Here is a 20476-nt window from a genome sequence, read left to right on the forward strand (position 1 = left end):
TGGGAACAGAAATACTCTCCCTGGGGAGTGTCCTTTTGCTATTTCCAGGCTGGCTGTGGCCAGAGCATTTGTAGATCTTAAGGCCACATGGTCTGGTTGCATTTCCCTAGCTTGACCTGCCAAGAGGGTGTCACCAGTAATTCCCACGTCGAGCCTGGTTCTTACGCTTGAGCCTCGGTCCCACTGGAGGTGGCAGACTCTCCCCAGAACATGCGCACATGCACCTTGCAGCCCTGCAAAACCGAGAGCCTGAAGCTTTAGTGCTTGCCTGGCCAGGCCCTGCTCTCTCGAAAAGTCAGTAAAGAGGACTGGGTAAGTCCTGCCTCCTCCCCACACCCCCTTTTAGATGCTTTCTCCTTTGACAATGACTTTGAAATAGGTAACCAGATATACTAGACATTGTGAACCTTGTACCCCTGGAGTGACAGTCTCAGGGAAGGATGCATCATCAGCCTCAGGCTTGCACCGTGTTAAATGGTGATGAAAAGCCACAAAATAGCCCCTCACCCCCTGCCACCAGGACTTTATATTGCCTCAATTACACTTTGCTTAGAGTGCCCCCCCCCCCCCCCCTTAGATGTGATATGGGCAGCACATCTTATTTATTAGAGAACAGCGTCAGCCCTCTGAAATAAGACAAGTGAGAAACTAGTGAAAACAGCTCTGCTAAAACAGAGGACTAGTTCTGATCAGGCCGGGTGCGATATAACATGGTGGGTTAAACCCTTGTAATGCCATTTTCCATTAGAACTCTTGTTGGAGTCAGGAAGGGGTTTCATCCATTGATGGAAGCTGTTATAAACAGATGACAAAACCTCATCCATATTTCTCTTGAGATTGTACAAAGCTGACAGTATGCTAGCTGACCACAGTCATCTGGGACTCTCCCACACAAAATAACACTCTTCATAAATAACAGGATTGTTGTGCTGGACTGAGATTTGCTGTAGAATTCGGTTTTGTCAAACAAAGAACTACTTCTGGCTTTTAATTTGAGCTATTAAAAAGATTCACCTTTCACTTTCTGTCTTATCTTCCTTCCCCTTTAAAGATTCACCTTTCTCTTTCTGTCTTATTTTCCTTCCCCTTTCTCTCCCTTTCCTATTTTTTTTCTTCTTCTCTCTCTGTCTTTAGGATAACATAAAGCTGTTTGTCTAAAACAAAAGACTTGCATGGATCTGGCCAGCGGTGCCTCTGGATTGAATAGTCATGATTTCAAATCCTGTTTAGGACTAAACTTGGACAGATTCCATAAGCTAATAACCCAGTGCAGTGTTTCAAATTGATGGAGGTGCCGTCCTCTAGATGAGACATAAAAACAGAGATCCAATCTGCTTGGCAGAGACCCCACAGGACTTATCAAAGATGAGTGGGAGCTGCTAACTGTTTTGCCCTTGTCAAATCCTTACCACCACCACAGCTTCTCTTCCTGTTCCAAAGCAATGACACTGGACCTTATGAAAATGAGATGGCGAACTTGAAGGAGCCATCCTTTTTCTAATTATTTAAAGCAGTTTGCAGTGTCTGGCAAAAGGGGGAAAGAGAGATAATCCACTCACTTGAAAGTGAAATGACCCTGAATTTCAAAAAGCAAAACAAAAGCGAGTGAATGGTGCCACCATGCTCTGCAGCAGTGACATTATTAAATGATCAGTGAGCTATTAAAGCAGCAACATTTAGTACCTCCCATAATAACTTGTACTGCTAACTGGTTTCCAAATTGAGATTTTTATTGCCTCCATGCACAGACAGAACAAGGCTGTGTCTGTGCTTCTAGAGGCTACAGTTTAAGCAGGCTGTTTGCAATAGGAACGATGAATCTTCTCAGTTGAAAAACAGTAACGGCTTGTGAGGTTCCCCACTCCTCTGTCCTCTTTTCTTATCAGGGCTGGAAGCTTTGGGGTGTGAGGCATGGTGGGATCCTAAATACGGAGGATTTTGCAGAAAGCCCAGCATAATTCTTGAACTTCCTAACATCTGTGAAATTTGGCAGAGTTCTATATAAGCAGACTGTCCTGAAATCTCCCCCAAACCGCTGATGCCATTCAAAGAGTGAATGCTGTGAGAATGGCGTTTGTGGGAGGGGCATTGGGCACACACTGGTTTCCACTTCCAGGCAGAAATATGGAGCACGGAGGAACGAGTCTGTGGAGAAGGAAGAGAGAGGAAAGGGAACTGCAGATGCTATTAAAGGTGAAGGCTCACCCGGATGTTTCCACCATGACTCTCCCAAATGGATTTCTACTGTCTCATACAAGCTGAGCTCCTGTGATGGAACAGCTTGGAAATGGCTTTCCAACAAGCGCAGTTCAAGCTAGGTAGGGAGCTCCTGTGGGCAAAAGCACAGCATGTGTGATTGCAGAAAGGAAGCTGGTTGAAAAACAAACAAACAAACAAACAAGCCACTCAGCAAAAGTGGGTTCTGATTGTAGTTGCAGTTATTTTCATGCCCACGACATACTGTAGGCCAAAGTAGAGCCCGGGTCTTCCATGCACCTGCACATAAATGCAAATGTTATTGCCTTGATTTGTTTTTCTCCATCACTTCTGCACATGCATGCTGCCTGTACTCGCTGAGCGCGTCAGGCCATGCCTTGCCCAGGCTAGGCAGCCACAGGGAGAGAGACTTACTGCTGCTTCAGGTTTTATGCATCGAGTGCCTGACTTCCATGACAGAAACTGCTCATCCTTTACTGAGATGGCAGGCAGAACTGAGGGGGTGGGATGGCTCGAGACGCTAGTATTACAACATGCACATTTTCTATTCCATGCTGGTTCGAGCCTCTTTCCACCAGTGCTGATTGCAAGCTGTTCCCATTTTGTGACTTTTCAGCGGCTGCATGTGGCACAGGGGTGCATGTCCAGTGTCTTCACAGTGCCTGCCTACCTGTGTGTCCATGCTCCTCAAAATGCCTTTACCTTTCCTGGTGATCTTAGCAAACATGAAGTCTGTATGGGCTGCAAAACATAGTAAGAACTGTAGAAAAATGGGGTGAAGTAGCCTTAGAGGCTCTTCTATATACTTCCTTTTCCAAACTTCATGCAGGACCAGTTAAACCTAAACCATTCATGTCTGCTGTGGGTTTAACCTGTTCTTCAAGACCTCTGGTCTGGAGATTTCCAGATGTGCTAAGGCAAGTTGTTCCAGTGGTTAACTGTCCTTACCTTTAGAAAGGTGCTCCTAAGGCCTAAGTCCAGCAGAAGAACTGGATTCCTCCAGGTCATGGTTAAGGCAGAGTTGTAAGGTACCACGCAGGAGCTCGTGTAGCCACTTCCTCAGCTGCACCCGCTCTCAGCTAAGGGCTTCCTCCCCCAGGACGCAGGTCAGTTGTTTCCCACTGTGCAAACACAAGCGATGTAGAGAGACAAAGAAAAGGGCAGCAGGGCCATTGCTGGCAGAGGAGCCTTCCAAGATTGGCGCTGACAAAATATCCTAGAGACTTTACTGAGTCCAATTACTACTTTATGTCTTTAAAGTGCTGAGTAAATGAAAGAAACGACAAGATCAAGCTATGTTAGTCTTCTCAATCCCTTAAATGTTTGACAGCCCTCTCCCCTTTCTTGCTTCCTCAGACTACTTTGAACTCTTAACCTTTGCCGCTGCTTTGAGTTCACAACTGCAGAAACCAAACTACCCCCAGCCATCCCCAAATTCCAATAACAATAACAAAACATTTTCAAAGCCAACGCTGCCCTCCCTCAAATGGATGAAACTTTAAGCTGTCTCTAACTTTCTGAACTTTCATGCACGTACAGTTTGTCTCGTCCGTCAGTGCTGGCAGGCTGCAGGGGAGCTGCTGGGTACTGCGGCAGCCCTGAGACAGCCGGTGCTGTTTCACACAACCAACTATCCCTGTCCGCACAGACAACAGCCGTGAACACCAGCTGTTCAGGCTGTGCTGTACTGTTGGGTGGCAGAATATAGATGCCTGCAGCACATATGGTATTAGGATCGCAATGATAATATCAGGGTAGACCCTGAAAGAGAAGGGATACATCCATGTGACCATCCCTAGGCGCAGCAGTGGGAACTGGAAAAGTGGGAGCAGATCACTGGAGAGAAAAGCAGCGTCAGGAGTCATCCTCAGCCGCTAGAACTGGGCTTGGCTGCAGTGTGAGGGGAGCTGGTGGCTGGCTTTTTGCAGAACTAGAGCTAAAGACTAAGTCAAATCAGTTCGACCTCCCCTTTAAATAAATAAATAAATGATAAACAGAGATCTCATGGTAATGCCTGAACCTGATGTCTCATGCTCACTTGTTTTGATGTGTCTAATGTAAGTGGGTGGGTAATAAAAGCTTCATTTAGAAGCTAGCATCTTCACAGGCACTGCTGGAAGCCCCTGGGACACTGCACTTCTGGAATCTTCCTCTAATGGAAACATCAGCAGATAACTATTGATAAAGCAGAGCATGCACGCATGCACACCAAACAACCCAGCAGCAGTTTATTTTCCTCAACTGCTGGGTGTCGGAGGCAGAGGTGTATTTAGATTCCCCAGGTGATGTACCCACCTTAGCTACTGCATCAGCGCTCCTGAAAAGGCCATTATGATGACCATTTGGGTCACTGCACTGGCAAAGCGTGTGGCTGTTGTAGCCTGGATAGGCATCAGTTCGAAAAAGGCAAATAAAGGAGTCCTCAGCCCTTGTAATACAGCTGTGGATAATGGCATCAATTCCATCTCTCCCAGTTGGACATCACCCTGTACGTGATAAGTAGGCGCTGCTCTGTCACAGGCAGACCCAGTGCTGACGTTTCACATGAGCGGGAAATTTACCCCATGGACCTGTTGTCTCAGATATGGTTTTTCAACACATTTGCAGGTTATTCAGCTTCCTTTTAGGCAAATGAGTCTTCAGGAAGGTCTGGTTCCTGTGCCTGCAAGGTCTCGGTGGCAGCTCCGAGGTGCAGCACCTCCCTAGCGTTGGGCTCAGCTGAAGAGGGAACTGTGGCTAGTGAGAAGAGCCCCTGGAGTTACTGCTGACCTCCTTAAGGTAATCTGCTCTCCTTCCAGTTCAGTGCCAAAATCGCTATTTCAAGTCCTGAATACAACAGAGTTAAAGAACAGTATATCCTCCCAGGACAGTGGAGGGGGCACCGCTAAAGATCTGGAGGGCTACAGCCTTAATCCCAACCTTGAGTTTGTGCACTGGTCCATGGCTGGTTCATACTATGACACTGTTGACATTGCTTCCTGGATGCAAGCACAGAAATACTGCCTGTAGCCAAGCACTTTTAGGTAATTATTTTTGCTGAATGTGGAAATTGTAAGGCCCCTTTTGTCTAGTGTATTACTTCATGACAACCACTGGGATCTGCAGCCAGGAATGGGGGAAAGGGAGAATGTTTCCTCTTGTCTGCAGTTTTATGCAGCATCTGCCTGTGAAAACAAGAAGCAAACAAGATGACCCCCACTTTATCTGCTTGCGCAAGTCATTTTGCCTGAAGCCTGAGCACTGTGGGATGGTTAATGTAAAACTTGTTCATGCATTAAATAGGAGTAATTTACCTTTAGACTCTGCTTTTTTCTTATTATTACTTTTAATTATTAAAACAAAAAAAATCTCCTTAATTAAAACCTCACAGATATGAAGCTTGGAAGAAATGTGGCCAGGACTTTCTTGGATTACTACAGGCTGAATTCCTTGGTGGACAGACCACTAGCACCTACTCCTAAAACCCGGTAGGTCAGAAAGCAATTTCTCTTGCTTTAGCAGGGCTGCTTTTTAATACCTTTCATTACTAAACTTCAGTGCTACTGCATTACGGCTTTATAATAAGCGTGTTAGTCTAACTGTGCTTATATTATTGAAATTCCATTCGGAAATAAAGCATTTATGATCAGGAAAGATACCGGGTTTATGTCTGAAAAAATATCCAAAAAAGAGGATTTGGGAGATACTGATATCTTTCCTGAATTCTGTCTGCTGTACACCAATCTCACACCAGTATCTTTAATGGACTTACCCTTCATGTATCTCCCGAGAGAGAGAGGAGAATCAGACCCACTTTATTTTGAAAAGTTTTAATTCTGGAAGTGAAAAATCTTTCAGTGCTTCAGGAAATTACCAGCAAGCCTGTGCTAAAGGCAGGGTTCTCCATTTCCCCGTGGACCTGCTGCAGTGCTGGCAGCCAGATGGCAGGTTCCTTCTGCCAGTCCAAATGGGAGCCTTTACTTGGGGATCCCCTCTCACCCTGTCTTTACTCCAGCTTTACAACCAGATTAAGTGGATGTTTGTCCAAAAGGAAGTATTTTTGGACATGAAGTAAGGCACCAGTGAGCAATGCACAAAGGTGTGAACAGAAGGCTTGAAATGCCCAAGCTTGAATCTGGCAGTGCTGCTGGCCTTCTGTCTGGTGTTGGCCAAGTGTCCCTTCAGTGTCAACTGTTTGTTGAGAACCATCATTCCTTGAACAGGCAAAGCTGTCTGAAAACATGAGGAGGGGAGCAGAGCAGGAACCAGAGCTCCTGTTTCATGGGAAGCACCATATTTGGAATTTGTCTCTGTTCCGAGAAAACAGCAATAACGCCTCCAAACTAAAAATCTCCAATTCAATGCATTTGGGCCAATGGGAACGTTTCATTTGGGTTTCAACTTTTAATAGCACAACCAAATACAATTTCTATTTTGCAGTGGAAAAGCCAATTCCAAATTGCCAAGGGAGGCAGCTGAGCCTTGAAATTCACTCCCTTCTTCTCCCCACTTTCCCCTCACCTCCCACCCGCCCTTAAAAAGGTACCTGTGGGAACAGTTTCTTGTTTGCAAAGGAACACTTTCCTACTGAAGATTTTCTAGGGATGGATAAGATGGATGTTACGAATATAAGCCCAGACCATAGAGCGACTGCTGGAGTTCCTCCCGCAGCCTTTAAAAATCCTCTCGGCGCAGCCATTCTGGCAGTTCCTTATATATGTGGTCAGAGCCAGTCTGACTGCCTTAGGTGTTTAAATGCCCTGCTTTGAGTCCTTCTCCCTTCCTCTGTTCGTGATCTTGACACAACAGTTTAGGCTGGCTCAAGGAGGATTGTCAGCGTTGCAGTTCTGAATGCTCTTATCTGCAGAGACCTGCAGGGTTAGCAGAGAAAAACATCCAGCATCTTCCTCTCCTCTGGAAATTGAATGTATCATTTCTCTCAGACTCCCAGGGGCCACAGCCTCCGAGGCTAAAACCCACAACTATTACTGAACCTAATTACCACCTGACAGCAAAGTGCTTTTCCGTAGCATCATTCAGTTACCTCATCAAAAAGAATGTTTGTTTGCTTTTTTCATTTTAAATTAAAGAACCACGGACAGTGGTAACTGAAGCATTTTAATCATATCAAATATCCATGTCCATCTCTATAGTGAAAGCCATGCCAGCAGGGAAAGATACACATCTATAATCAGGTTGCACAGAGCAAATTTTTCTCGTTCCTCCACCAGAGTCTAATGGGGTGAGGGATCTTTTGTCTGGGGAGTGCTACCTTGCAGTAAAATCCTAAATATGGTAAATGTTCAGACCAAAGCCAACAGAAGTTTAAGGAATAGATTTTTAAAGATTCATGTTGTTAATTTCCTGATAGCTTTCAAATACTGGCTTTTCCCTGTAAGTAGGCAAATGCCTTTTATTTGTATCCAGGGCTTTGCCACCTGACATTTGATCAGAGCCTGTATATATATATAAAACGTACGTCAGTGAAATGGAATTGTTCTTTGAAGCTGTCGTGTTAACTGCAAACCTGTCCACAAGAAAATCTTGCAAACTGCTGGGAAACACAGGGGAGATGATTGTGGCTCTAAATATGCCTTGGCTAGGCAGTGGCACTCAGAAAGGATTGGAATATGTAAAATAATACTAAATATCTGTGTAATCAGGACTAATTATGTGGCATGGTTATTAGCTTGAAACAGGACATGTTGTGCCCACAGTTTATGAAAATATATTAAAACATTACCAGATTCCACATACTCATTGAAAGAAAGCTGCAGAGTTAATAAACGTGTAAGGGATAACTAATTGGCTGCTTTGTCCCAGCCTACTACAGGCAGAACAATTTCTGTATGAGGGAATTAGTGCAGCCAGAACGTATTATAATGATAGCCCTGGAAATAGCAACAACCTGAAACACTTGCAGAGCACATCTGACTGAAAGATCTTTAAGAAGGAAGTGTTTATGTTGGCATCAGCATGTTGCAGAGAAGTAAACTGAGCTTTCTCTGACCTTCCCCCAGTTCCCTGGGAGCCCAGCCCAGTGGCCATGCAGTGTTTCCCACAGCCTGCAAGGGAAAGTCAGGACCTGTTTCAAACAGTAACCCTAACGCGCCTGGCAGTCCTCAGCATGGGAAGACCTCATGATCCTACAAAAATGCCCGGTTCAGACAGATAATGTCTGTTGTTACCAGCATGCTAAGCAATTATTTTCCTCAAAGTGATGTGTCTGTAGCAAGATAGGAAAGCATCAGTGACTCAGCTGGAGAGGGCAGGAAGGTTAGAATATTTTCCTATGTGAGCTAATGAATTAAAAGCCTTGCTGAAAATGCTGGACATCTTCTGGAGTGACAAGCTGGTAGGCCTATGAATTTCTAACAGTAAAAGAGATCTCTGGGCTGCCTACAGAAACTGCTGGAGAAAAGAGTGCTGCCACTTCGACCTGCTTCAGAGAGGCTCAGGGAAGTCCACCCTGGACACAAAGACATCTCTCTAAGGTTGGGTTAAGTGGACACAGAGCAGGAGAGCGCATTGTAGAAAGGGCTATCAGGTGGCAATGAAGGTTCATGCCCTTCCTCTCCTTCTTGTTATGTCCTTTTTTTAAGCTGCTCAGTGATCAGTAAATTCTGCTCCCACTGCACTCACTGGAATGCATTTGAGTAGGGCTCCCTTTGATGCTGCCGGTGGCACTGGGAGCTCTTCCACTTGCCGAGTCTGTCTTGCGCTCATTTCTTTCTACTTGTGCCAGAGTAAAGGTGAACATTGCTTGGGTCGAAAGTGAGAAATGTCCTCCACTAAAATCTTTTGTAAAAGGTGAAAAATTTGGAAGAGACTAAGAGAAAGCAAAATACAGCTGTTACAGAGAATGGTTAAGGTAGGAAACCAGAATTTTTTGCTGAAAAATTTGCAAATGCCAGTCACCTTGCGCTGCCTTAAGTCCACCCCTTTGCCCGTAGCAGCATTGCTCTGTTATTTCACTCTGGTTCACTGACTGCACAGCAGAGCCCTGCTCCAGCACAGCATCAGCAGAGGAGCTGCTGCCTCTTTAAACCAGTGACTTTTTTTTCTCTGAGAGCCACCATTTCCATGTTTCTCATTTTCTGCACACACTGGAGTTCAATTTATAGAAGTGCTGAGTGCTTACAACTCTGGCTGAGGTTAGGGGGGCTGGGCTTTGAACAGACACAATGTGGGTACCCTGAAAAATCCCACCTGGCCCTCCCTGTTGGAGCATTCTGCAACTTCTGTCTGCAGCACGTTTTCATGTGGGTATAACCCATGCTCTCTGCTCACGGGAGTGCTGGAAGAAAAATTCTTTCCTGTGTGGGAAGCTCACAGCTGCTGCACTGACACACATGAGAGAAAAGTCCAGGAGAAGACGAATAATTCTGCTAAGAGCAGGGATTTGATGGCATGCAGCAAATAATGCCTGGGGCCACACACCGAACAATAAAAGGACAGGACAAAATATTGACTGGCCCTTCATTAGTTGCTGCCTGTCCGTCGTGCCCTGAATGAAACAGCAGTCTTGCTGAAGAAAAAGTAGGCTGTGATGAGGTAATTAAAGACCACATCAGAAGGCGTATCTGCCAGGAGGTTGAATTAAAATTGTTCTGACAGCCTTTACTCTGGCAATTCCTCCTTTTGCTGCTTGACTTTGCAGCCTTAATGATGATGTATGAGTTCACAGCTGCATATCCAACAGGCTGGATAGACCCACGGGACTGTCCCGTCATCCTCAGAGGCGGTGGGCACCATCACCTGCATCACGCTGGGTGGAGCTGGGGAATGTCTTGTGTACAGGCACAATCTGTTTGGAGGCACTTCTGCCCGGGCAACTTAGCCCTTCAAGTTTTGAGCCCCACCTTGACCGTAAAGGGCTGGGTCCAGAGGTTGTGTGGTCTTACAGGCTCAGACTGATACCATCCCAGGGATTTGCTGCTTTCTGGCACCTGCTGTGTGTGGGTCTTTCTGTCCCACTGGATCTGGGATGTTCTTCCCAGTCCACCTCTTCCTGTGTTTCAGAAAAACTGCTCTCTACGCTTTGAAGCTCTGCTTTCAGGATTTTTGAGGTTTCACCTACACCCGGTAGTGCTTTCTTTGACCTGGCGATGACTGACATGAGCTGGGAGTGAAGCCACCCATCTGCTTTAAATAGATGGCTGCTTCTTGTCATTCTCCAGGGGCTCTCTTCGCGGCCATCCCCAGCTCACTTCTCCCAGACTTAAATCACTGTCTTGTCATCTTTTCCCCCACCATTTTCAGAAGCTAAGAGCAGAGCAGAGTCTAATAAACATAAAAACATGTTCCAGACCAGATTTGATCTCAGTACAACAGAGATCTGAAATACTCCATAGCTTCCAGGGCACAGGAGCATTGCAATGCTGTGAAAGGAGAGAAAGGAAAATTGGGCACCTTTTCTCTTTCTCTCATTGCTTCTCTCACATAGAAGGAGATGTTGCTGGTCATCTTTGAGCCATACATTCCTTTAGCTCTGGTGACAGGGCATAGGCATGGGTCAGTATAGGAATATAAAGTCCAATTAGCAAACTGGTTTGAGTGAAATGTCTGTGTGGGGCAAACAAACCACCTCCACCAACACATCGGCAAGGAGGCAGCTCAGATTTCTGCCGCACACTTCAGCCACACTGAGAGGCTACCACTGCTACTAAAAGCAAATGCAGTGTCTCTGTATTTTTTTTAATTTTTGTTGTTGTTGTTATTATTGTGAAATAAAACTGACTTCAAGGAGAAGTTCCCCGGAGCAATCCTGAAGATATATGTGGGTCTGGTCTTTCCCCTTGCCCACACACAGGCTCTTCACCTCCCCAGGCTACTTGTAACACCAGTGGCTTACCCTATACACTCCTGAGGAGGTGAAGGGACTCCCAGAAAGTCCCAAGGCACCAAAATGATGCCGGTATCACAAACACTACTGTCAATGCCTCTTGAATTGTGCAGATACAGCAAAGTAAATGTTTTTTTCCCCTTCCTCCAGTGCTGCTCCAGGGAAAGGTCAGCAAAACCACTTATAATTTGTAGAGAAAGGTGGAAATTAAATGAGGGCAGGGAAAAACAAAAAAGAGAAAAGAATTAAAAAAAAAAAAAAAGAGAGAGAGAGAAAAGAAAAAAGGAAAGGTCAGGTTTCCATCGCCATCCCAGCTCCCTTGGAGGGAGGATTGCAACCTGCCTCAGGGATTTCACCAGGAAGGACCTGGTCCATGGGCACCCTATAGCTCTGTCGCTTTTCTAGGGACAAGTGGGACCAAACAATGATGTTTAAAAGCCTTCCTTACGTTACCGGCAGGGCCAGCTAGGGCTGCACTGCTGCACGATCCTACCAGCTAGCACAGAGACGCTGCCTCGCAGCTGGATCTTGCAGACTGTCTTACCTGGCTCCCTACTTGTTCAAACAGTTCAAAGCTCATATGAGTGTCTAAAAAACCCCTTGCTTTACCCTCCCATGTTAGCTGGTGCTCCTTTAAAAGGAAAATTTAAAAAACCCAACAAACTGCTGAGGAGTCAAACAATTTCAGTGTGCTTTCCAGAGCTGTGAATTGTATTAGTAATGGGAACACTACTATGGTTTAAAGGCAAATTATATGTTTTGCCTCAAAAATTAATTTTTGTTTTTTTCTCCTTCCCTATTGGTAATTATAATCTGTCAGCTCACTCCCACACATGTCTGCATATTTTATGCAACTCTTGATACTTGAAGCTGTCATTAAAGAAAACCCTTCAGGTTTTCAATGGTGACACATTTGTGTGGGTTCAATGAAAAGGATCCATTTGCCGTTTGGGGAGATCTGCAGTGCTTGGCCAGCTCCCAGCAGAGGGCTCACCAAAATTCCACATTACAACAATTACCTTGTCAAGCACTTGGGAACCAGAGCGAAGGCTGGCAGGATTTTACCCTGGATTTAAGCAAGCACACACTAAAGCACATGCAAACAGTCAAACACACCTCTGGCTTGGTCCTGCTTTCAGACAGTCCCTGAACAGAGGGTGTGTAAAAATACTTCAGGACCAGCCCAGGGAGCCAGTGTGCCTGACGGGTGGCTCAGCAGGAGAAAATAATCTGCATTACTGTATGAAGTAGATTGGGTCCATGTTAACAATCCCTTTCAAAATGAAAGTGCTGTCAGCTGATTTAATTTAATTTACTCTACCTTAATTTACTTTTGGAAATGAGCTAAATGAATAAATTGAATTATGGCTACTTTAACTCTGAAGGAGCATATCCACATAGGAGCTTACTGTGGTTTCACTAATCAGCTTTACATTTACACCCTAAATGTATTTGGATTAGCTCTCACAGGCATCCTCAGCATCCTCATATAGATATGCCTGGAGATACCCACCTGCTTTCTTCTTCCTTTCTTGGGTTTGTTGCTCTGAGGAAGCCAGGGCTCAGTAAGCAAATTTACAGCATCTGTGTTATTTCATGCCTCACCTCTGCCTGGACTTTCCCTGTATTTCTGAAAAGCAAGAGCACTCTGCTCTGAAAGCAGAGACAGCTGCTATGTGTGGGGTGGGTCAACATGGGTAATGTCTGATGTACATTGCACGTTAATCCCAATATCACATTGCTAACTTGAACAAGCTCAAGAGACTGTCATTTTCTGCTACACCTCATCAGGTAAGTGCAACCCATTATTCTACTGCTGCTCCTTAGGAAATAGGAGGACAGGAGACAAGACAAAATCTATTTCCATCCTCTCTGCAGCTTCCTGCTCCAGGGTCAGTAAAGATATACAACAATGGCTGGGTCTGAGCCATGTGCATTGCTTGTAATTGTGGCTACTTGTGTGATAATGTGGTTCCAGTTACAAGCTAATGACTCCTGCTTCCATCCACTGTCTCCTCGGTGAAGCAGGTGTCCTTGCTGCAGTGAGCTGGGGAAGGAGGCCAGGAACTAAGGGATGGATGGCAAGTAGCAGGATCCCTTCTGTGGCAAAGACATCTGCAAACTCTCCTGGGGAGCAGGCTCTAATATGACGCCTTCTCTAGGAGCAGCATGGACCAGCCCCTGCATTCAGAAAAGTAGGGCCACAGGGTACGGACCTGATGAGATTTCCAGATAGTGCCGGGATTCTCCATATACCGCATTAGCGAGGTTTGTATGGCCCAGAAATCATAATCTGCTGTAATAGGTGGGTGGTCATCTGGCAAGCTTGAATTTGTGCTCACTTTCTGGAAACAGGCACTGGTGACTGCTTAGGGGAACAAAAAATATCAAGCCTGTGGTAATGGCTTGATTCTGACCTTTGCTCTAACATTTCAAATTTGTTTTTATCACTTCTAATTGGCCTTGCTTTGGAGCATGCACATTACCTAACTGCCAGGGCACTGGCTGTCATTATCTTCTGGGCCATTTGATTTGTGTTTTTCACATTTGAAACTTTTCAGATAATCCCAGAAAATACTGTGCTCCCCTCGCAGTGTCAGATATGGGCCTGGTTAATTGTACATCCCTGAGAGTGAAGTATTTGAAGTAATCAGGCGTTGATTGTTCAGCTGTGATGGACGTAATGGAAACGCATCTCTTCTGTGCAGAGGGGAAAGTGTAAAAAATTAGATCAGCAGCTACACAAAAGCAGACAGATTTCTTGGTTTCAGGGATCAGAGGTTAGCCATTTTCCAGCCTTGATGATTCATTTTTGATCCCACTCACGTGGCATCGATAACTTTTTTTCTCCGCCCTTTGCAATTTAAACGCAAATTCTCTTGTATTTTGGCCTTCTTTAATACACCAGCTGCAAAGTCACTAATTCAAATCTATTGCTCCCCACCTCAACTTGCTTCACTGGATGGAAACAGAAGTCAAGAAACATTTGTGTGCGAAAGAGCTCAAAATGCCACAGCATAAGCGTGCTTATGGCGGTGGCTTTGTAGAGCTTAGCTGTTCTAAAACATTAGCCTGATGCATAAGTCTGCTGATTCATTTTCAGATCTTTAAAGGTTTCCTAACAATTAGAAATCCAGATACAGTTGTTTTAGATGGGAACATGTACACTACATTTGAGTAGTCTTATATAGGGCTTGTCTTCCTGCAGATGGGCTGAGAGAGCTGCAGACAGTAATAGGAGTATCCCCATTTTGCAGAATGCAAAAAAAAAAAGCATTGCTGGAAACACCACGATGTTAGACCTCAATGTGAATTATGCATCTGCTGTATTTAGATAGAAGCAATTTTGCTGTTGAAATCACAGGTTGGCATTTTTTTCCCATGGGATTCTGTAACTCAAAATTGTGTTGAGATCAAGCATGTAGTGGGGTGGGTTTTTTAGCTGTAAAGGTGAATGTATTCAGATTATTCAAGTGGTGATTTTTTGGATGTAAAATTAGTTGACTGAGAGATGTGGTATAAATTTGGTATTGTAATTGCTATGCCTCTGAGATTTCAATTTGCAGAACAGTTTGCATGGCTGCAAGATTAATTGTTGTATGTGCTATGAGCATGCAGCAGAGTTGTGATTTGATCGTGACTGTCTCTCAGTTGGCTGTATGTCCAAAAAGATCAGTTTGTCACAAGTACTGGATGTGAACAGAGCAGTTGATACTCACGATGCTTCAGTTCAGTGGATGCCTGGGTGGCTGCTAAAAAGGGCCAGTGTCTAAAAATCGCACCTGTAAATGCTGTTGGTTACGCAGGATATTCTTTTTCTGTGTTACCCAAATCATGAAAAAGGAGGAGGTTTAAGAGCCATTTTTATTCTCTTTGCATGTTTCATTTTATACTGTTTCCCTCACTTGCAGAGAGGAGAACAGTAATGACGCTCAGCAGTGCTGCTCTAGTGGACTGGGTGCAGAGAAATCCCTGTCTGTACGGAGGAGCAGCCTCCGCGCACCCAGGAGCCGAGCCCTGCCTGCCCGTCCAGCGCCAGCTCTGCCCCCGGGAGCAGGCAGGCAGGCTGGCAGCAGTGACACCGGCAGTGCTGATGCAGCCCCAGGGCAGGGGATGGACTGACTGACTGGCTTTCCTATGTTTTCCGTGATACTCCATTTGGTCCACAGCTGCTGCTGCGTTTGGGTCTCCAGTGTTATCTAGGAACATGTCGATTTAATTATACATAGAACCAGAGAAACTGCGTGTTCTCACTTCAGTGTGCCTTTCAGGTCTCCCTCCCAGGGTCCTAATTTATTTATTTTTGTCTCAGTGTTTATCTCCTCAAAACACCACTGTGCCTTATGTTGGTGATTGAACTGTGGAGATGCTGTAGATGCTGAACTGGTGGCAGCTATGACAGCAGTGAGGAGGGGAGGGCTAGAGGAGATAAAGCCCTCTAAACCCTGTGCCCCATCAGGCCCTACATTATTTCAATTCTTAAAAATGTATTTGAGTACCTCATTCTGCAAATAAAAGCATAAGCACTGACACACCCACACCTGCATGGTGGGGAAGGCAGGTTTCTCCGTGTCGCTATGGCAGGCAGGTTTGGAGGGGCCCAGCTCCTCAGGGGCGAGTCAGGGTGGAAGGATCAAGAAACCTGGGTTTCCATCTCAGCTCTTTTCCTTTCAGTTCTTCCCAAGTCTGCTGCATGGCCTTCAGCAGGTCACTTCAGTTCTGTTAACGTGGCTGGGTGAGCAGATAGGTCCTCACCTTCCTAGTGTTTGTGTCTCAGTATGAACTGGTAGAGCACCGACACCAGCTTGGCTTGGACCTCCAGCTGCCTTAGTGAACACAGGTAACTGGTATTAGAGGGAGCAGACTGCATCCTTAAAGAATAGATCAGGCACAGGACCCTCTCCATTTTTGTCCTGCCATAGCAGTGGGGGGCAAACGAACAAAATCAGCAGGGTAGTGGGTACTGGGGGGCAAGCAGCTGTCTGAGTGGGTACCCTGAAAACTCATTGGAGCACCTTGGCTGGTGTGAGCAAGGCTGACAGTGTGGTTTGATTTCCTTCCTCAGGATGGGAATGGAGTCAGGTTTTGCTACTTTTACAAAGGAGGAGCCATCAAAAGGTGTATCTGCTTTCCCAGCTGCAGCACTGCCAGCTTGGTGAGGGGAGGTAATTCATGCTCTGCCAAGTGGGAGATGCAGCATGACGAGGTTGGAGCTTGGTACATGCAGGGAATGATGATGATCTCAGAGCTGGTGCTGCTTGGTGTGGAGGAAACCCAGTCTCCACTGGCAGCCCACAGGCAGGGTTGTAGGGCTGCCTCGGCTGCCAGAGAGCAGCCAGGAGCTGGTTCCTGTGGCTCCTGGTCCCAGTATTTTGCTCGAGGCACCTTTGCAGCTCCAGTGCTGGTAGGGGGCTGCGAGGTGGAGTTCCCGACTCTGGGATGGCCCGGTGCTGGCTGAGTCTCCTGAGCTAGGGATGGTGCTGCAGGTCCCACACCTCTTGTCATTCAGGCCCTCATCAAAGCAAGGTCTCTGGGCACAATGGTGTGAGTTGTGCCATCTTCTTCCCAGGCCCGGGCTAGACAGGCCAGGGCTGAGGCTGTACGGTCACTTGTGCTTGTCTTCTGTGAAACACGTGTGTCAGGACCCAGAGGGAGGAGAGGCAGCGAGAGCACTGGGCTGCAAGATGAAGGATTTTAATTAAGGCCTCAAGCAAAGAGGCTATACAAGTAAATGGAACAGAAATGTTACAGAATTAACTGATAATAAAGGATAGAGATTTACTTTTCCTTAAAGTAGCGAACATTTATCATACACATTGTAAACACAGCTGGCAGCACTTTGTCTTGGAAACAAGTAGTGAGACTTATCAGGAACCAAAGTGTTACAAAGTAGGTCTGGTTCCCCAGGCAAACTGTGGGAAAACGAGGAGCTGCTTCTGTGGTGCTGAGGTGTGAGGAGCTCAGCTCTTAGCCTGTGAATTCCTGGGGCATCACTGCAGAAGTGCTTCGTCTCTAGCGTAACTCTGCTCCTTCGGAGGCCGGCGGTTAAACTCCCACTGCTCTGCTAGGACTATAGCCAGAAAGGTGCACTGGCAATGCCATGTTCCAAACTGCAATGACAACTAAAGTTTTGCATGACTGTTAGATAACTGGAGTTAATGGGCATGGTGAAATAACAGCATCACGTCGGGCTCTTTGAAGGCACTGGTCTGGGTGTTGGAAGCACCAGTGCTGAGCAGACCCATGAACCCAGCTGTCCTGTGAACGATCTATGCCCCAGAAGGAAATACAGTGATACAAGGACTGTTAATGAGCAGAAATGAAGTAAAAATGTTTCAGGCGCGTGGGAGCCGCAGTGAGGAGTAAACAGTAATATGTGCATTACCCGAAGGCAAGCAGTGGGGCCCTTCTCTTGGAAAGCTCAGAGCTAGCAAAAGCCCTTGAAGTCTTCTGGAAGGACTAACTCTGCTCTGGCCAGAGGAGGATGGGACCAGCTGGTCTTTAACCAACTCTAATTTGTCTCAAGCTGCCAAAGCCTTCCTTACAGATGCACTTCACTGTGAGACTTTACACATGGCTTACCTGCTGCTGAAGCACCTCAGTGTTTTGCAATACCTGTCCTCTCTCTCTTTTCCTTTGACAGGAAGGAAAAATTGCCACTTTATAAATGCACTACCCAGCGGGGCCAAGGGAACAGCCATGCTGGCAGCAAGCCCGAGAAGAGGAGCCAGGCACATCTGAAGGACCAGTCTCTCTCCACGTGATGAGAAGAGAAGAGAGAAGGGCTGGTCTGTGGGGAGAGGCGCAGGAGCACGTCGCGGTCTGGAACGGATGATGTTTCTCTTTTTTCCCCAGACAAGTATTTCTAAGATAACAGATAGTCCAAAGGAGGAAGAGCGAGATGGAAATTAGCTGGAAATTTTACCATTGATTCTTTTTTATTTATAGATGGTAAATCAATTTTAGGGCTTTTTTTTTTTTTTTTTTTTTTCCCTTCTTCATCTCTGGGAAAAAAAGAGTGACCCAATAGATTTACAGAAATCATTTGCGGTGGCTGAAAAGCGATTTGTTAAAATGAGAAAGCCTCCCCTTCCTCCACCAGCCTCACTCTCTCTCTCTTTAAAGGGGTAATCCATACAATGAGCTAACGAGGGAGTCCTGGCTCCCTTGCTGCACCATGTGATGTGTCCCCTTTTAGTGTCAGGCTCAGAAGCTCTTATGCCAATTGCATGTGCTAGCCCTGTTAGCTTGCATTAAGAGAGCCTGATAAATAGCTTCTGGGAGTCAGGCAGGCGCTCCTCTGTGTGCCGTTTATCATCTGCTGCATGGTTAGGTTTTTTGCTCTTCTATCAGATCATTCAAGGAAAGGGGTCATATGAGAAATGTTACTGTCAGGCTGCAGGCATGAAACTCACTGCACGACCTGCCTAACAGGCAGGAATCATGGTTTTCCAGCAAAAAATGGTTGGGTTCTAGAAAGACTGGGCTTGCCAACTGATGTATGACTGAGGCAGTGTGAGACGGGGGTAGTGATGAAAGGGATGAACAAACAGTGTTGTGCCACTATTGTAAGAAATCTCAATTAAAACCTCACCACCTTCCCATTACATGAACAGCATGTGAAATCCCTCCTTGAAGCCACCATCACTAGGTCTTGTCTCCTGTGTTGTGCGACTGATTGAAACATCTGCCAGTTATGTGGATGTGAAGCATGAGGCCAGTGGGTCTCAAACTGGTAAAAGAGGGTGAACCTGAGGGGAGTCCAAGTGTCTCCCAGCGGATGGGAAGGGTGAGAAGACCCCCTTGCCAAGCTATCAGAAGCTTTGCAAAACAGCTTCTCTTTACTGTCTTCTGCTAGGTGTTGGGCTGCAACGGTAGCTTGGAGGAGAGAAGGCACCAAGATCCAGTGGATAAGAGAGGGAAACGAGGAACCAGACTGAGGGTGAAGAAAGACAGGTGAAACAAGACTGAATGAGCTCCTCTTGGTGTGGGGTGGTCCTGAAGGTGTAGTAACCCCAGGCACTCCATTTACTAGTAGAAGAGCTAGGCTGGTTGCTCCTCTTTTTCCCAGGACTTGAGCACTATGATCTAGGAACGGAGTTAGATTCAGCTGGGTCCTCATGCTGGCCTGTTATGTGAGAAGAATGCATCCTGGGGATAAATTAAAAGGTATGATAAAAACTGAGAACTATAGGCTAAAATTGACCATCCGGGTAATTTATATTTACTGTCCCTTGTGAAAGTACTCCCTGATTTCCCAGCAATGGAGACCCAGCTGCAAGGCCCAAGCACGACCAACACCGCACCGAGGTGTGATCCTAGGAAGAACTGAAAGCAGCTTGGGTTGCATTCATGCGTCCAGGTAGCTGGTGGGCCCTCACACATGCTCATCTGTCTTTGAGTACAGTTCCCATACCCATATCTCGATGGATAGAAGGGAGTTCTGTGTGAGGTCCCTGAGCTCCATTCCACACGAGTAAACACAAAGCAAGCATGGTCACGGCTGAGGTCTGCATTCTGTGTCTCGGGACCTCACATGCACTTCTGAAGCCCGGTCACAACAAACACCCTGGGAGCCACTGGCACATGGGTTTCCATCCAGTGATCATTACTGCAGCCAGAACGAGTTAGCAGGTACAAGTCAGGACAAAAATTTGGCTTTGCATGCCTCCGAAAAAGGACAAGCTACTCAGGATCTGACAAAACTTGAGCTGATTGTGTCTGTGCATTAGCCACCTGTTAGCTGGGCTTTCGTTAGTTACCTTCTCTCTGATAACGGGAACATGGCTGAAAACAAGAAAGAGCTATCCCACTGGAAGGAAAATGATTTAAAACACCAAGCAAACCTGTTACTGTCAGTATTTCAAGGTGAGGGGGTTAAACTGTGCATGTTTTTAGGGAGAATAAAATGCCTTCATATGATGAATTCCAAAGCATGCAAAAGGCACAGGGCTGGCTCTCTGTCTCCAAAAGCAGAGTAATGAATAGCAGTGACAGTGTGATAATTAAAATGACCTCTTGGAGATATGGATTAGAAGGTATGCAGAGGGGGGATAAGTTCTTCTTTGAATTAATCTAGTGCTAATTTATGACTATCGTTGGGTTTTATAGGGTTTTAGTGGAAGACTTTCAAAGTTGGTTTACTGGGGTGATAATGGTCCTTCTGCATATTCATTGGAAAAACACTTGCAGAATTCCTCATTATTTCTTTTTGAATTATAATATATATATATATTTATTTAATGAGAGAGTTTCAGGTATTTGCTTAGCTGCTAAAGAGTCTACTCTAGAATTATGAATAAAGTGATAAAAGCAGCTGTGGAATGAGTGTGTTGTTTCATTTTCATTCCTTCCTCCTCACAGGCCCACCAGTCACTTCAAAACCAAGATGCGGACCAGCGGATTCTGGGAAGCCCTTGTGCTGCCCTGTTATCA

At 45.9% G+C, this 20476-nt stretch overlaps 1 protein-coding gene across 2 annotated transcripts in view; it reads left to right on the top strand.

The window, feature by feature from the left end:
* The window catches only part of LOC130156627 (BEN domain-containing protein 5), a 965146-nt gene extending 944797 nt beyond the window's left edge, over positions 1-20349 (top strand). For both annotated transcript variants that reach the window (XM_056355197.1, XM_056355198.1), the window contains exons 12-13: positions 5588-5684; positions 17685-20349. In XM_056355197.1, the coding sequence (XP_056211172.1) occupies positions 5588-5684; positions 17685-17805 (218 nt within the window). In that variant the 3' untranslated portion in view covers positions 17806-20349. The remainder of the gene's footprint in view (positions 1-5587; positions 5685-17684) is intronic.
* Positions 20350-20476: the final 127 nt, after the last annotated feature.

The sequence above is a fragment of the Falco biarmicus genome, chromosome 11 (assembly GCF_023638135.1).
Source record: "Falco biarmicus isolate bFalBia1 chromosome 11, bFalBia1.pri, whole genome shotgun sequence".
NCBI lineage: Eukaryota > Metazoa > Chordata > Aves > Falconiformes > Falconidae > Falco > Falco biarmicus.